This window comes from Pimephales promelas, chromosome 5 (assembly GCF_988280905.1).
Source record: "Pimephales promelas chromosome 5, fPimPro1.hap1.1, whole genome shotgun sequence".
Lineage (NCBI taxonomy): Eukaryota > Metazoa > Chordata > Actinopteri > Cypriniformes > Leuciscidae > Pimephales > Pimephales promelas.
In genome coordinates, this window is record NC_142773.1 from 21,961,382 (window position 1) to 21,980,011 (window position 18,630).

The following is an 18,630-nucleotide window of genomic DNA, read 5'->3' on the forward strand; positions in this document are numbered from 1 at the left end:
TATGTTTATATAAAAGAAATATAGAAATATAATAATTTTTTTCTTGCGTTTTTATAGTTAAGATGTTTTTATGTTTTAATAATTATACTTTTTATATTAACATGCTTTTTATTAATTCAAAGTCTCATCAAATGTATCCTTTTTTTTTTATTCAAGTAATTTCTAAATTCATAATATAGTGTGTAAAGGGGTGTTGTTTAGTCAGTTTAAAGCGTTAAGGCAGATTCCTGCTCCTGTTAAGAAAATATTTTATTTTTATTTTTTTATACGGTCAATTTTTTTTTTTTTTTTGAGGAGGCACTGCCTGCTTGGCTTCTCGTGAGGAAACGCTGCTGTCTTTACAGAAATGTATCAAAAGGCAATAAGGATAGCGGGCGTTCGCAGGAAACTAAATATTGTGCCCATTTGTGTTTGAGAGAGTGTGGAGCGCGCGCGTGTGTTGGGAAAGTGGGTGTCGCTGTGCACGCTGCTGGAGGAGCTTCACAGCGATGTGTCGAGGACTTTAAACACACTGTGTCATACAGTGGTGGAAAGAGGGAGACCGCGCCGTACTGGATCGTATACTGCAATACTTCTGATGCAATGAGTCCGACCGTTCTCATTCTGATCCAATGTGTCTGACGATTCACTTTCCGCGCGCGATGCTCTGACTCTGACTGCCGTGTGTTTATATGGAGACACCCTAAAAAACAGGCAACCGGGAAATGGTAACACATGAACCTCCTCACTGGAAGGAACATGGTTGAGAGGAGCAGTAAATTTCTGTTCATCGTTGTCGGCTCAGTTCTGTTCATGCTGATTTTGTATCAGTACGTGGCCCCGGGGATGATGAACTTCGGCTCGCCGCACGGGTACATGCTGGAAGACGATGCGGATCTCTTCCCGACTCCTGATCCACATTACGTGAAGAAATACTATTTCCCCATCAGGGACCTGGAGCGGAGCTTGGATTTTGAAATCAAAGGAGATGATGTGATAGTGTTCCTCCACATCCAGAAGACCGGCGGCACCACGTTCGGGAGACACCTGGTCCAGAATGTCAGGCTGGAGGTTCCGTGCGACTGTAGACCGGGACAGAAGAAGTGTACCTGTTACCGACCCAATAGGAAAGAGACCTGGCTCTTCTCTCGGTTCTCTACCGGTTGGAGTTGTGGCTTACATGCGGACTGGACCGAACTGACCAACTGCGTTCCGGGGGTTTTGAACAAAAAGGAGAGCCGGATGAAAAACCAAAGGTGATGCGTGTAGAATTGTTTTTTTTTTTTTTTGGGGAGAAATAATGTCTGCCTCAATCCAGTGAGCAGTTTACCGATAATTTTGGGGTGGCTGCAGTCACAAAATACTGTCTCAATGGGGTTTGGGGGACAGCAGTGTGTAGAAAAACTTTAGTGAGTCAAGAATATGCCAATGCGCAATATAACCAAACATAATATCGACAAATGGGTACCCATATTTCACTTGTATGGGCTTTTCATACTGAGTTTTTGTTGAAACCGCAGGTAAGGCCAGTTTCAAGCCTGGGTAAAGAAACGTTTCACATTTGTAAAAAGGGTTGTCAAACCCTGCACTACTTGCCATGTTATAACTTAAACTGTTGTTCGGCAACAAACAAATAAACTGTCCTAGTACTTGCCTCATTATATTCACGAGCTGAGGCTACGTCGCGAAAACTTTAATGAGCTGTTGAGTTTAAACTTCTTAAGTTGTACGGTTAAAATATTTCAGAAAGTAGCCTATGATAGAAGACGTAAGACAAGTGGGTCTAGGTGACATTTCCACGGAGGGGCAAGTGTCTTTTAAAACAGGTCGCGTGCTGTATCCACCCCATCAAAACAGTGTTGTTAACATCTTAACCGAATAAGAAAGCCAACCCAAAGTTTATAAATGTACAGTATGATATCGGAAACCTGACTACTCGGGGTAAAGCATGAACAACACGAAACAAGATAACCTAGGATTAAGTTTACCTGGGGTTAACAATGACCAGGGTCAACGGTTTCAAGTGTGCAAAAAGCCCACAATGTTATTTAGTTGCAATTTCTGTTGTCTTATGAAACTGGATGACAGCCTTTCAAAAAATGAACATGGTAACCAATAACCACAGTATTTTACAATCTGATATACTGAAATTGATGAACACATTAGAAAATTTTTCTGTGATTTCATTTTTAGTTCTGTCTTGGCTTTTACTTGGATGGTTACCACAGCTTTACTGTATAATTACAGGATTAACAGTTTGTCTAAATGTTTGTGAAGTGAACATGGGTCCTCTCCTCTCCTAGGTGGAAGACAGGACTTGCTGTGTCAAATGTTTGTGTCAGTTTCAATTTCTGCATGTTTGCGTTTTCTCCAATGATGGAGGTGGAAAATTACTGTTGTAAAACAGCCCCTTGTAAACACTGTGTGTACTGGCTGCCAGGATAGTGGTTACAGAACTCCCCACATCAGGACACTCCATAGCAGTCATGTCAGGAATAACTGGCCATTTGTTGTCAGTCAGTGTCAACTTGTTGTATTCTGGATAAAAAGTGTCAATTTGACTTAATTATCTTTCTCCGCTTACATATGATGGTGACACAAAACCATTTAGATTCCGTTTCAGCCTGTTTATAAGGAGTTAGTTACTGTTTGTGGAGAATTCGTACGAATTTTACGAGGTGGCTAATTCGTAACAATTCGTACGACCTCACTCGTACGAATTAGTACGTTTTTGCTAAATCGTACATATTTTTTGACCCCGCCCCTAAACCTACCCATCCCGTGGGTTTGGACAAATCGTACGAATTCGTACGAGTGAGGTCGTATGAATTAGTACGAATTAGCCACTTTTTAATCACTCGTACGAATTCGTACGAATTGGTCGTGATATTATGTTTACTTTTGCAACAATGTGAAATCCATCTCAGAGCCATGCATGTAGACTGTTTTAGTTTTTAATAGGATTTTTGTGGATTAAATGATCTAAGCCCTGCAAAGTCAAATACATCAGATCAGATTTAGCAAGTAATCACCAGCCCGACTCCTCTACCTAAAAGAACACAGTCTAGATCCAACATACCCTCGAGTGTAAAACATCCCTCGTATCACAGCGATGCCATTAGTCTTGTTGCTTTTGGCGACCTTAGGAATGCAGCACTGATATGGATGCACATTCCTCTCCTTGATTAATCTCTCCTGTGATAAAGGCAGACAGACCACACCAATGCTGTTCTTCTCTAATTTATCACACGTGTACATGTTCGTTCTGTCTGTGAAATTAGCACAGGGTCAGTGGTAAAAGAGGTTAGAAGTTTTGTCGTTTCTCATTTTTAATATCTGCATTATTCTAATAATTAGATGGGAAATACTGTGCGTAGATAATTCGGATTTGATATGCTGCTTTGTTGCACAGTTCTAACTAAGCACTCTTTTTTGTACATTAGTTATACATTCAAAGGACCAATGCAGGGTGCATTGAAGCTGTGAAACTAGCTAAATTAAAAAAAAGTTATTTTTTTTTTTTGTATTGGTAAAAATGCTCAGAATTTGATGATTTTGGGTGCTTTAGAAAAATATAAAATAGAAAGAAATAGAAAGTATTAACCTACTAAAATAAGGCAATTGAATCATGATGGTGGTCATATTGAAGGCTGAGAAAAGGGGGGAGTTTATGACCCATGAAATCTCTTGTGGAGATTGTGAACGGCTGAGGTTTGCTGTGCTGTTTGTCTTTCTATAGGGCTTCATGATGTGTTTTTAAACTTGTTTTTCAAAAAGAAATATATGCTCACTTATATGAGTAAAAACAAACAAACAAACCTTTTTTTTTTTTAGTTACCAGATTTCATAATTGCTCGATGCAGATGGTTGTAATCACAGTTGTCAATTCAACCTGTTGCAGTGGTTGAACATTTCACAGGGATGTGCATTAAAGGTGCAGTAAGCAATTTCTAAGAAACGCTGTTGAAGCTAAGCACAACAATAGCTTGTAGCCAATCAGAAGTTTGTTTGGATTGATTTCAATTTCGGTGTTTCTCCGAAAACGCTTACTGCACCTTCTTATTTCTTATTTTACATTTGTAATATTTCTGATTATTTTCAGAAATATGTCATTTTTATATGACTGATTTGTTAATAATGACAAGTCACTTGTTTGTGAATCACACTTTGTTGATTGGTTACATTTGCTATCCTTTTAATTGCAGCTTGACAATTAAAGTTTATTTGTCACATTTGTGAAATCCTTTTTATTCAAAAATTTTCTGAGATGTGGACTCACCCTTAAACTCTTCAGTCTTAACTGCTTATTGGCTCTAGATTAGGAGCCACAGCACAGGGTTTAACACCTGTTGTCAGACCAGTAAGTTACAGTTCACAGAAGCCAGCGCCATTCCCACCAACAGGCAGGAAGCCATCTGACAGCTGTGCCAATCTGCATGCTTTGCTTGTTAGACATGTTTAACAGGCTTGTTTACATTTAAATCTCTCGGTTTCTGAGACTTTGGAAGCGTTGCTTGCTCTCCTCTTCGTGACCATTATTTTTTTAATTACACGTAGGTCTTATATTCGGATTGTTGTTATTTCCAGTCACATTTTTTCAAATCGCATTCACGTCGTGCTGCTCCCCCGGGGACCTGGCAGACATGAGATGGGGGCTTTTTAATTGCCTAACGAGATGTGTATCACCACGTTCTCATTGAAGCACCGGTTGCAGTTGGGAAGCCATCTGGCGAGTGGCGTGTGTTGCTCTCAGGCATGAAGCACAGGGGTTTCAGATTGACCAGTGAACGGAGACTAGAGGAGAGTGGCTTCTCGTGTGGGTGTGAGGTGTGAGAATGTTTCCCATAGTGATAGGCGTGTGCAATCAGCCACCAGCAGTTATGTTTTTTTTTTTTTCCTCCCCGCTGGACTACCAGGCATTGCCCCTGCTGCTCTAGACAGTATGTAATCTGTTTAATGAAGGGTCTGCGTCTGCTCTTTGACCAATAGGCTTGGTAAGAACAGTAGAAAGGGGTCTGCTGAATATTTAACAGTTCACCCCAAAATAAAAATCTGCCATCATTGACTTCCCCTCATGTTACTTAACTAATTCTGTCAGATAATGATAAGCTGATATTTATGTTATGGCTGATCATTGCTTTAAAAGTTCTGTAATATTTTGTCTAAAGGAATACAAAAATAAAACACATACACACACACACAAAAATAATCAGTTAAAAATTCTTCCAGTAAATTTAGGCATCATTACTTGAATTAAAATGATTAACATTTAGAAAAAAAAATAAGTGTGAAAAAAGGCTACAACTACTAGAAATCAAGACATTTCTTATCATTTGGTTATTTTTAACGAATCCTTTTAGTTAAGCCAAGCTATACCATATTTTGAGTGGGGTGAGAGGTGGGTGCTTCAAATATTGTTGTAGACAATAGGAAGGCATTGAAACACAAAGGTTGAATCGAGATCCACTAATGTACAGTATGAAAATTCATTTTTAGATTTGCTAAAGATTACATTTAACAGTGTAATGAAGGGTGTGTTCACATTTGGCATGTTTGGTTCGATTCATTTTTTTTTTTATTATTATTTTTTTTTTATTATTTTTTTTTTTTAGAAACACGTGTTTGGTTCGATTCAAATGAACCCTGGGGTGATTGTTCTGTTAGTGCGGTTCATTTAAATAAGCATATCGAACTCTGGTGCGCACCAAACAAGTGGACCGTCCGAGACCGTGTCCAAACGAACAATGTTCGAATGAAATATGAACGCAACATGGACCAAAGACATCTGAACGAACCAATGATGGGATATGAAGGGAAGTGCAACGCTAAAAAGGACATAATGCTGAAGCATACCTGTTTTTTCTCGTCATAGTCGTGATGTTGCCCATCACAGTTCAGTACAGGCATCGGAACCGCGTCTCCTTGCAGCAGATCTTCGTTTGGGTGTGTGATGGAGTAATTCCTGCCGCTGTTTTGACTTCATTACACATTTTATAAGCTCTTCAGGAGTTCCCAGCGCGTCAAAATACCATCATATGTACTATAAGTTATGCACAACCACCACATTTGTCCCAGCACTCAGCATTGTTTAGGATGTTCGGTAAGTTCCGTTGTGAAATATAGGTGCAATAAAAGTTGACCAATCAGGTTGTGAACATATCCTTGTGCCTTTAGGTTCAGTATCTTTAGGTTTGTTAAAATCCCAATGCAAATGCTAAGCCAAAATACTAGCCATACAATAGCTGCGAATTGTGAATTTACTTGTGAATTGTCTCTTTAAGTAATCTATTTGCCGTGATTTCCCGTTTCTAGTCCTAATAGATGAAGATAGTCTCAGTTGGGGGCAGCCTGGTTAGGAGACCTGGTGCAGTGATCAAGCAATTAACTTGTTTCTTAGACTATAGACATTTTATTGTGATTATTTTCGGGAAAAATGAAATTGCGCGTTTTATTGGCATGCAGTTGTGAGCTGCAAAGAGTCATTTGAAAATGATCATATTAGGCCTATATGAGCTTGCCTTCAGATCATGGAAAGAGAAAGATCTGTGTCCTCTGTAATTATTAAAACAGACAAAATAGCTATAAAAGCTAAAAAAGCTATGGCATAAATGAATTGGAAATTACTCAGATAGGAAAATTAAGTCATATTTTACTAATTTATTTACTTGTGTGTGTGTATATATATATATATATATATATATATATATATATATATTATTTATTTATTTATTTTATTTATTTATTTATTTTCATTTATTTTATTTATAAGTATTAGTCTTATGGACTTAGGGACCAACCCAGATCTGAGCATCTGTAATGTATGTATTCTTCTAGGAATATGCCCATGTGTGTTTGTGTGCATGTGTATAAGTGATGAGAGAGGATTCTGGGACGTGTGCACTTAGTGTCACTTTTTTTCCCCCATGTCCTGTCTATTTAAAGATATTGCAGCAGATTTTGAGTCCAAGTTCAATAAACTTGCACATAAAAATCCTGCGGTACTGTCAGTCTTTTCTTTTAATTTTGTATATATATCGACACTCATTTTTTCAGCTTCCTCTCTCTCTCTCTCTCTCTCTCTCTCTCCCTCTCTCTCTCTTTCTCCATATCTCTTCCTGTTCCTTCAGCGATGTCAGTGTCTAATCAAACAGGCAAGATAATTTTCCACACTGTGGCTTTATGGATATGGGCCGCACAGTTTACCCCAAGCGTGACTAGAACATTAGAGAGAATGTCTTTTCATGGAAGATTTACTGTAATTTATAAAATGGCTGGCCCTTCTAATGGACAACTGCCTGCTGTATTATGAATAACAATATTTATTTTAATATATCAATATTTAATTTTTTAAACCTCAAGCCTTCAGACCTGCTCGCTGTAGATTATAGATGATGTCGATGATGTCACTATATGTGGGACATCATCACACTCACTGTCTTTGTGTACAGGTAATGATGCTATAGGCGAAGAACATGTTGCTATATATTCAAAATCTGTCTATAATTGGATTGTCTGATTAAAAGGTCTTCATGTAAACATCTCAGTCGATCCGACTGAGCTTGATCTAAATTCAGAACAAATGGTTGGTGTAGAACTGAAATGATCCGATCAACAGGAAAAAAAAAATGACTACCGGTATGTAAACAATTTTCTTAATTGAATTCAAAAATACCTTTCACACGTGCTGTGCTGTGATGCTAGATAAGTTTTATGTCATACGAACATGCAGACGTTTATTTTCGTCTCATGTCTTACAGACTGATCGGTGGATGAGACTAAATATTTGCTTAAAAATGTCTTCTGAGATAAATGCCAGCTTTCTTTTTAGTTACTGTATGCTATCAAGGGAAAAACACCAATTATACTCGTGTGGCTTTCTCTGGTTCTGAATGTGGCAACTGTAACTGGATGCGTTTCCTTTGGCATATGTTAATCTGATTGCAACATTTAGGGTTCATATGAACAGAATGGATTGGATTCATTCCTAATGACAAAAAATAGTGAGTGCAAACATACCTTGTGAAGTTCAGTCGGCTCCATATTTCTTCAAGGTGGAGTTTGGAAGTTGTTTACTTTGGCACAGTAGATGATCGAGTGAAACAAATGTGTGAAGCCCAAAGCACCATTGGCGTAATGAAATTATCAGTAGCAAGCAGTGCTTGATATTTGATGATGTTCTTTACTACTGTCAGTTATTAAACACTGTGTCCTCCACATTTGGCCGTGGGGACTAAAGAGCCTCATTGTGACTCTTATAGATCTGGTCCTTTGCTTAAGAGTGTGTGAGTGTACTGTAGGTTTGCCGCTCCACAAATTATAGTCTGATGTGGTTAGCGATTGTGTGATGTTTGTGGTTTGGAGGTCAGTAGCTCGGAGCTTATAAAATCCTCCAGCTCTCCGCGTGAACCCGGATTCTGGCTCTGGGAGCTTGAACCAGATGGCTTGGCGGTCTCCAGATCTGCTGGAGCAGAAAGCAGAGGTTCTGACGGGCCAGTTTATCCCGGGCCGGTAAGAAAAAGAGCTTGGAGCCAGGCCTGATAGCAGTAGCCTGACCTCGATGTGTTAATCCCATCAGATCAGTGTGGATTAAATACAGGCTGCTCAAAGCCCGTTATGTGGTAATGTGGAATCTGTGCCCGCCCACCGCGAAATCACCCCGTGCTTTCGGACAAATTGATCTAAGAACATTTGATTTCTATGTTTGCCTCCTATCTACATTTTCAGTTCAAACTGTGATATGATTAATCTTTAAACTTGTATTCGCAATTAGATATTCTAAGCCTAAGGATGGGACACTTCATCCGACTATTGAATAGATGCTTAGCAAAGTTGACTGTTGTATCCCTTTTTTATTTAAAATATTTTTAGCTACAATTAGCATGCTGTGTTTGCGCACTGTAAAATCCTCTCAGAAAAGTTGGGCCTTTAAATTCATCCACGGTACGGTACTGTGGTATCAGCCATGCACATTCAGACTTTGGGACGTCATGCCTCAAAAAAAAAAAAAAAAAAAAAAAAGTTGAGTGTAATCTTACATGTGTAAAAATGCCACTGGCCTTAAATTTTTGCTATTGTTCATGTTAACATTTATGTTTTATCTTGTTAATTCTGTAAATGTGACCACCCTACCATTTGCAGTATTAAAATAGCATTGCTTTGTGATACCATGCTGAGGTCAATCATAACAAAACATTAAAATAAATAAATATCTACAATATTTTATGTAATTTATATATATATATTTTTTTTTCTAATTGTTTTTAAGATGCCTTGAGTTGAGATGCATTCTGTTTTGTCACCGGCTTTGTCTTCCTAATTTGCACAACTCATCTATAAATGGCCACTAAGGAACATGTCCAAGTGGCTTCTGGTGAGCTTGAAAAATCAGCCAAATTATATTGGGATTGCTCCATTTGACTAGTCAATCAGTCAACCTATTGACTGAATACATGTAACCAAATCCCTTGGATGTGCGCATATAGCCAAAAATACCTTTTCACTTCATTTCTATTATAGGATGAAAGCCAGTTTTCATATCACTGGCTCTGATACTGAAAGCTTCTTGTTTACCTCATTCTTTGCTGATTATCTTGGCCCATTTCTGCTTGTTGTCTGTGGAGGTTTGGTAATTGCTCGACAGCGTTCAATAGTGTTTCTGTTAGATAAGCTGTTTTTTTCTCCCTTTTTCAAAGAACGTCTTGCGCTAAGAGGTGCTATCACTCACATTTCAGAGAGAGTGTTTTTTTGTCATCTGACATCTCAACTGTGTGAAGACAAAGTGCTAACAGAGATTATAAGTGTGTGTGAACTGATCTAGGGCAGTTCAAGGCAAGGTCGTGACAGGCTGACAGTGTTTTAGGATCAGCATGCTAAATTAGCCAAGGACGCTGAGTTCTAGCACAAAACAAAGTGCTTACCTGGAGAAGCTTCCTCTCTCTTTTACTTTATGATCGTAGCTTACATGTGTAAAGATGATACTGGCCTTAAAGAAGTAGTTCACCTTTTAAAAAAAAAAAAAAAACTTTTGCTGATAATTTACTCACCCCCTTGTCATCCAAGATGTCCAAGTCTTTCTTTCTTCAGTTGAAAAGAAATTAAGGTTTTTGATGAAAACATTCCAGTATTTTCTCCATATAATGGCCTTCATTGGGAACCAAACAGTTCAAGGTCCAAAAGAGAGTTTCAATGCAGCTTCAAAGGGCTTTAAACGATTCCAGACGATGAATGAGGGTTTTATCTAGGACCCTTCGAGTCATGACTCGAAAAAAAGATTTGTTCATTTTGTTGAACGAGTTTGAACAGGAGAGCCACAAATGCTCATCACAGAACAGAGCAAGGCGGGCATTTGTGCTTATAAAACTTAAACTTTTTTTATTTATTTTTGAAATGACTGATCATTTCACTAGATGAAACCCTTATTCATCGTCTGGTGTCGTTTAAAGCCCTTTAAAGCTGCACTGTAACTCTCATTTGGACCTTGAACCGTTTGGTTCCCAATGAAGTCCATTAAATGGAGAAAATCCAGGAATGTTTTCATCAAAACCCTTAATTTCTTTTCGACCGAAGAAAGAAAGACGTGGATATCTTGGATGACATGGGGGTGAGTAAATGATCAGCAAAAGTTTTTTTTTTTTTAAATAGTGAACTACTTTAAGTCATCTGGTGTTGTTCACATAAACATCTCTGTGTTTTACAATCTAGTATTAATATATAGTATATATATATATATATATATATATATCTTGGTCACTCTTTATCATTGTATATACAGTATTCATATCTGATTATTTCCCCCTAATGTTTTTATTATTGTTTTACCTCACAGCCAGGTCAGTCTCCCAACTTTTCATGCATATTAATATGAATGAGACAAAGGAAGTTCCCAGGCTGCTGTCTGATAATATAGATCCCGTGGCCCGTGAAGAGAAACGTGCCCTTGAGCTGGACCTAATGTCTGCACTGCATGATTGAACGCTTCAGTGCCTCCTCTATCTCTAATGGCTTTTTAATAAACAAAGACTTGACCACCCTTCAGCCTGCCCTTTGTGTTTAGCATAAATGAATACATGAAGATGAACACAACTCCGCTGCTAATGCTAGAGTGAACATGGTTGCTCTGGTCTTTTTTTCTTTTCTTCTCGCTCCTGCTATCTTACGTCCTTGTTTACAAAACACTTGCTTAAAAATATTCTCTCTGGCCATCTCTGCTTTTCACTCATTACTTTTTTTTTTATTATTCTTGTGTGATTTGGAATCTTGTTCTAATTTTCTTCAGTTTCCAGTTTTAGCCAGTGTGGCTCCTGCCGAAACGTTGCTGGCGTTATGACGGACATTGGGTTTGAAGTCTTGTTGTGCGCCGCGCTGCCAGGTAAAGCCCTCGGCGATAGCACCAAATTGATTTTTGCATGCTGTGGACAAATTGCCACGCAATGACTAATTAGCAAACATTTTTATAATTCATAATTAGGGCCTCCACCACTCTCCCTGTGCGAATTGGCTCGCTGCCGAGTGTTAATTTGCAAACCCCCGAATTCTGCCTTGAGACTCTCAATTTCCCTCAACCAATAGCTGAAGCAGGTGCGTCTTCACTATTTCTTAAAGACTTCCTTCTTCAGGCCATCTAGGATATTGTTTATATCGTCTAGGATATTAGGATATTGTTCATTTCAAAACTCTGGACAATCCCAGGCTGCCTCAGAAGCCTGTTCATGAAGTGTCAAGACAGCGTGTGAAAAAAAAAATGCAATGGCCAAAAGTTTTACTGACGAAAACCGTTTATATGAACTAGGTAAACTATATGGATTCTAAATGTTCAACTGCAATTTCATAGGAGCACTGTATAACTGACTGGAAAACCCATAAAACAATTTAAACTTAGATTTATATTTTATGTTCATTTATGTATTTATTTGATAAGCAGCCATGTAATGAGTGTGATTATGAATTATAAACTGCTTTGGACTGAAACAAAAATCCTGATCACCCTGTTTGGGTTTATTATAATGACCGGATGACTGTACGTTATCTCTTGCGTAATAAATAATATATTTGTTTAAATGTTTTTAAAGCAGAGCTGGAGCAGAGCATCACACTTTCAAACTGTTGTAATAACTCACAATTACTTTCACTTAATTTCTCTTATACAAGTTAATTATCCACAGTACTATTGTATGTAATAACATATAATACTAAAAATAAGTAACTGTGCAAAACAACGGAACAGAAGTTTCTTACTAATGACTTTAGGCTCACGAGTTTTTCTCTTGTCTGTCTTATTTTATTCTGTAAAAGCACAGGTTAATGATTTTTAGTGCAGTGCTACCCACTTAACAAGCAGTCTTTAAAAGGGAATTTGCATAACCACACAACATTCATGTAACAAGCTGCTTCTTATGAACCAATGTTTTTAAAGACTTTTGTGCATCTTAGTGTCTTTGATCTTACTTGTGTTTTATAAATTGTGAGATTTAAATTTTTTTTACAAATTTTGCACATTTTATGGGGATTCATTCATTTTTACCCCCCCCCCCCCCCCCAAAAAAAAAGGGATAAAGCTTGAAGTCTTTTCTAAAATGTTTGAAACTCAAGAATTTGAGTTAAACATTGTGCATGCCTTTGTAAAGTTTGGAAAATGGATTGATCCATTTTCAAAGATATCTCCCGGGGATCTTCTGATGCTCTTTGATAATGGTAAAGAGAGGTCAAGTTGATCTATCATTTATGCATCTTGGTGGTGTATCGGATAAGTATCCATTGAACGTGCCAAACATCTTGGAGTTGTGGAAAGTTTTTTGATGGTGCAGTGGTGCAGACCTTTTGACATCAGGTTTTGTTTTAGTAGAGTGCAATGATGAGTATGAAATGTAATAAAAAAAATAGTGCGCAAAAAGTGTCTGAAGCCGGTTGCACACAGCGATTTTGGCCGTCATATTTCGCAAATCCTAAAAGATTCCTCTGATCCTGGGCTAAAATCTGAAGTCTTTGTTCGTTAGTTTGACATGTTCACCTTACGCCGATTAATGAATGTTGCAGTCAAATTTTACCTCAGCTGAAATGTTGGCTGTGTCAGCAGATTTGACTCACAGTCCTGCAGTTTGACTTCTCCTACGTCTACAGTATGCCTACAAATTGTCTTCGTTATTCAAGACAAGCCATGACCAAAATGAACGATAGAGATTTCTTGGTAGCCACCATTTCAATCCCGCGTGTAATGCAGATCACTGTCACCAAACGTGTCATTGATTGATGATGTAAAACTCCAGACAAGTTTTCTTGCATTGGTCAGTTTTTAACACGTCTTAATTGCCATACATTCTGACATTTTAACACAGTCTCATCCCAAGACGTCATATAACTGACGTGTTGGGACGTCTTTTGACCATACGTCAACATCCGCCGTTTTAGGGTACCCTTTAACGTCAGTTAGATGACGAGGTAGGTTTAGGTCGGGGGTAGGGTTAGGATTCGATAACGTCATCTAACCGACGTTAAAGGGTACCCTAAAACGGCGGATGTTGACGTATGGTCAAAAGACGTCCCAAGACGTCAGTTATATGACGTCTTGGGATGAGACTCCGCTGGACATTTATGACAACTGAGATCTCACAGTGTGACTTGGCTTACAGTTATGATCACGTTCGTACAGTCTGACAAGTAACAATCGTAAAGGACTATCATAAATAGACCCCAACTTTAGGCGTTGTTCGAATTCTTTTAAAGCTATGTTTGAGTTATTTGAGACTATTAAGGTCAGATGTCTAATTGAACTAACTGATTTGGATGGGATTGGGATCTTTGTAGAAATTGCCAAGTTGCAGCATCTATTGTCAAGATATGGGTGTCCTAGTAAATGATGTGTTTTGGATGCTACAGTATGATATATAGGGTAAATAATTAAATTACAATATTAACTATATAATTAAGAGAAGGCATTAACTAAGGATGCTTTTACATTACCATTTTGGGAAGTTCATCATCAGACTGTCCTAATTGATTTAATTTTTTAGATAGGATGCCGTGCGTGCTGTTGTTTTCCCCAGAAAATCGGTTATAAGGAAGGTGTACACGAGAGCGTTTGCTTTACTTATGCCATTCAACGAAGGTCAAATTAAATTAGAAGAGTTAACCGAAAAAACAATAGACAGTTTGCTTCATAATTTCAACATGACATGCTAAATCCCCATGCTTGTCTCGTGCGAGTAGGGCTTAAGACGCCCTTTCCCCCGTGTCCTGTACCGCCCCACTCTAGAGAGCACTGAACTGGCGAGGAAAGTTTATTTGTGGTGGCCGTATTATGGCACATGATGTTCTTGTATTATGCGTTTTTCTGCTGATACGGCCATGCTGTCGACAACTCCAGTGAGCTGGCAGCTCAGTGCGGCGTTATCTACTAAAGTAAGAGCGAGAGAGAGGGAGCACAGGCTTGATTTATTGCCTCTGCAGAGGAGAGAGCGAGAGAGGAGGGGTGAAGAGTGAGAAAGAGAAGCGAGATTCTTCCTTTGAGTCTCTGGAGTTGAGTGAGACAGGTTGGAGTTTGAGCCGAGTGAAAGCGGAATCCAAATGAATGAAGAGGTGCTGATTTTTTTTTTCCCTCCCTCATCTACAGGATACTTTTCCCAAACTTCTCTGCTTCTCCACATCCTCCTATTCTTGTGTGTCCCTCTCCTGGGAACCTGTTATAGACCTCATCTGACCGCTGCTCAACAAAAGCCTCTCTGGAATTACCCAGCATGCTTCACGGTCTGCAGAGAGCTCTGCCTTGATGCTTTTCTGGTGGTGGAGGGAGAACCCTGCTGTGTTATTAAGCCCTGTTTGAGTCCAAACTCAGCCTTGAGAATTCCAAGATAGCAGCTTTTCCCACTTTGTTCCTGTATGTTTGTTTGCAAAGAGAAATTGCATAACGCCTCATAAATTTGTACAATCGGTTACACATTAGCAATGTCTGACTGGGATAGTCTAAGCAAATAAACCTCAGTAAATCATTCAGCGAGTATAACAGACAATTCCAGCATCACTCTTACAGAAACATTATGTGGTGTTTATTTCGGTCAGTTTATTTCATGGTTTGCTTTGAAAACATTTTTGTTTCTATTTAAAAAAAAAACAAGTTTTCTATTTACAATAGAAAATAATTTCAACCCATATGTCAATTTAATACAGTTAAACATTGTTTAAAGTAATGCACTTACATAGGAAGTTTACTGACCAGGATATTCAAGTGTTTTAAACTATAAATTGTCAATTTCTTTGTCCAAAACTTTATTATTTGAATTTTAAAATTATATTATATTCAAATCAAATTATTAGAGACTTTACTGTCATATAGAAGTACCATTGTATTATCCACCAGACTCCAACAATTATCTCTTTCTCTGACAGGTTTTTTCTTTTTTTGTTTGTTTGTTTGTTGTTGTTTTTTTTTTTTATAAAGCTGCCAGCATTTTTTAACCCGAAAAACTTTCTTGGCACCCATAGTATTTTATTATATGAGTATCTGAACATGCAATATATCAAAAGAAAGAACAGAGTCTCTGCTTTTCAATAATAAAATAAAAAATCTAGATTCATTCAACATTTGAATGTGGTTGTTAAAAAAACAACATATTGAACAAAAAGCTGAGATTATCACGTTTTTTGTCAAAAACTATGTCCAGATCGGATTCAGAACAATGATTTAAACATAGATTGAGTAGATGGATTCCATCAACACCCCCAAACCTTGCAAAGTCATATAGTTTTTCATAGGTTCAACATTTAATGTGGCTGTTTTGATTGATATGATGTTGAATGTTTGATGGTCGTGAAACATTAAACATGGATTGCTGGGAAATTCTGTCAATGACGAGGGAAGCTTTGTGTAAAAAAAAGAAGAATTCTGTCAATGGCAAGTGTAGAGTTAAACATCAGTGTAACTGCCACAGTTCTTTTTGAGTCATTCACACAAAAGTCATTCACTTGAACTCCATTGTATATTTTCATTCTGAACAGATTTGTTCACAAGAAGTGTCTGTTTCCTGAACATTAGAGATGCAATACTCCCACTTGAGTGAGTTTACAGATCTGTATTGACACAAAGCGGCTTTATGTTTAAGAATGTTTATTTAATGAACTATTCATATGAAGTGCATCAATCTTTTCCCGCTCACATCTGTGCCCGTCAGTCGTCCCATGTCAGTGGCCCTATAGGAGGCAGCCCACAAAACCCCTTTTCTCTCTCTGTCTCTCTGAGCGCAGCAGGAGGGAGATGGGATCGCTGCTAATGTGAGGCCTCTTAAAAACAATCTCTTGTGTTTTCCAAAGAAAGATTTACATTCTTTTGCATGGAAAAGTGGGGTCATTGTTGGTTTAAACGACCTCACCCTGCGTCTACAACAAGCTGAGATTGAAATTCTGATGGACTTCTATAAATCGCGCAAATTTAGCTTTGTATTTTTTTTTATTGCTGTCTAATTTGCACACCCTGTTGCATATGCATTTTTTTTTTTCAGTGAGGGAGGGAGGCGTTTGCTTTCGAATGAGTTTCTAAAGTAGTAAGGATTATCTTTAATGTTTGGCTGATGTGTTAAATGGTTGTCATCCTCGAATGAAATAAAAATGAAATAAAATCCTTGTGGCATTCACAAATTAAGACTTTTTCTTCTGTGAAAAGCAAAAGGAGATGTTTTTCAGAATGTGTGGGCTGCTCTTTTCCACACAACAAAAGTTGATGTTAATTAAGCCATATTTATATTGTTGAGTTTTATTTGTTTTGGCTTTATTTTGTATACGTTTTTTATTTATAAGAACTATATTGATCATTTGTTCTTAATTAATACATTAACATTGATTGAAATGTGTGATCAAAAATTCACCAAATTCCAAATTTGACCTTGTTGTTTTTTTAGTGTTATTTAAATAGTATTAATTAATTGTTTCATTTGGATTAGCTATTATTTATTTGTTTTATGTGTAGCTTCTTTTTTTTAGTATTATGGTATTAATTCGTAATTTGTTTATTTTTTATTTTTTTAAAGCTTAATTTTTTTTCAGTTTTCATTTAAATAGTCTTAGTCCCATTCCCTCCACCCCCCCCCCAACTAGCAATTGCCTATCCCTGTCAGTAAAAGTGGTGAAAAGTCAAATAAGTGCATACAAATGGGGTCCTTTGTGGTGAAAGCTCTTGTGATTCACTCTGTTAGGTTTAAAGTGACTCCAGTGGTAGACTGAGTACTCACTGCTCCACAGCCTTTATTTGAGGGCTGACATTTCAGCAGACGTTGATACTCTCCATATCAGTTCTTAAACATGATGGATGACTCACAAGTGCTTTGTTGACTTGTTAGTAGATCACACGGCAGCTTCTGGTAAAACCAATGAAGACCACAGTCATGGAGTCATTGGCCAGGCGTTTCGGTATGGATTCGCTCTTGAAAGATGAGGTCGGAGCGTTGACTACGCTTAACTTTCACATTCTAGAACATATTTTTCCTCCGGATCTGCTGACCTTGTCAAATTCTTCCTAAAACGCAGTTTGAAAGTGTTCTTTCTTTGCTTTTTCTTTACACTGTTATGTTGGGCTAGATTTAGTATGCTTTTGAGGGCGTATTTAACACTCATTTTTACATTTGAAGTGTTCTGCAGTATAGCAAACATCTTAAGTCAAGAATTATGCAGGTTTTTGCATATGAGGTAGGATTTCCATCACTTGAGTAGTGTTGAACTGCTTCTTAATATGGGCTTTTACTTGAATACCTCTGGAGTTATTATCCATGTTGGATGCAGCATAAGAAATAAGTTCATTTTTACACACTGTATCAAAGGTGCCATATTTCCCCCTGAAATCCACTTATAATGTGTTATTATTATAATATATAATAGCAGCCTAGTTTTCATAAATGTCCCATAAGAATTGTGACTTACTAGCCCGAAAAGTCATGGAAAATCATAAAAGTCTTGTAAGCTTACAAGTGAGCACTCAGCAAAGAGGGACAACTCTCTTGCAGGTTTATTTGCTGATTTACTTAAACAATTTGCACCAGTTAATGTGATTTGCTTGTACACAGGAAGTGAATCCTGTGCTTTTGTACAGAGGAGAGAGAATGAATTAATGTGTAAAAGAGAGAGAAAGTGACTCTGACTATTAGAAACTGAGTAAGACGGAGGGATGAAGTGAATAATGCAAGGAGAGGTGAGTGTGATGGGGGGGTATTCCGTCATAATCCAGCTGTCGCTGTGACATGAATCAGGTGACCTTTGGCTGTCAGCATCTCAGTCCATTACAGAAGATGATTTGCCATCAACGAGAGAAGAGAAATGAGGGAGGTTTCAGAGGAAGCAGAAAAAACTTATATCCACTGACAGAAAGCCATAATGTAAGGGAGGGAGATGGAAGGAGGAGGAAATGAAGAGTGAGTGTGTGAAAGAATGAAGGAGTGCACGTACTTGGCAAGAGTACAATGAGATGTCATTTTTTTTTTTGCTTTCTGTTTGTATGGTGATGTATTGAAAGTATTTGTCTGCCTGCCATGAGTGGGGGTGTCCCCTGTGGTTTTCTGTTGTCTGAATCATTTTTTTTCTTTTTTTTTACACACTTCACAAGTCCCTCCTGATGTCCACGTCACTGAGATGGGTTGGATTTCACCTGAATCTTGTATCCTTGTGAGATGCGCGCAG

General features: G+C 37.9%; 1 protein-coding gene across 1 annotated transcript in view; it reads left to right on the top strand.

Annotated features, from left to right (window-relative positions):
- The first annotated feature begins 416 nt into the window (after window positions 1–416).
- hs6st1a (heparan sulfate 6-O-sulfotransferase 1a) overlaps window positions 417–18,630 on the top strand; it is a 142,146-nt gene continuing 123,932 nt past the window's right edge. Inside the window, exon 1 of the mRNA XM_039654655.2 lies at window positions 417–1,235. Within this exon, the coding sequence (XP_039510589.1) occupies window positions 715–1,235 (521 nt within the window). The 5' untranslated portion in view covers window positions 417–714. The remainder of the gene's footprint in view (window positions 1,236–18,630) is intronic.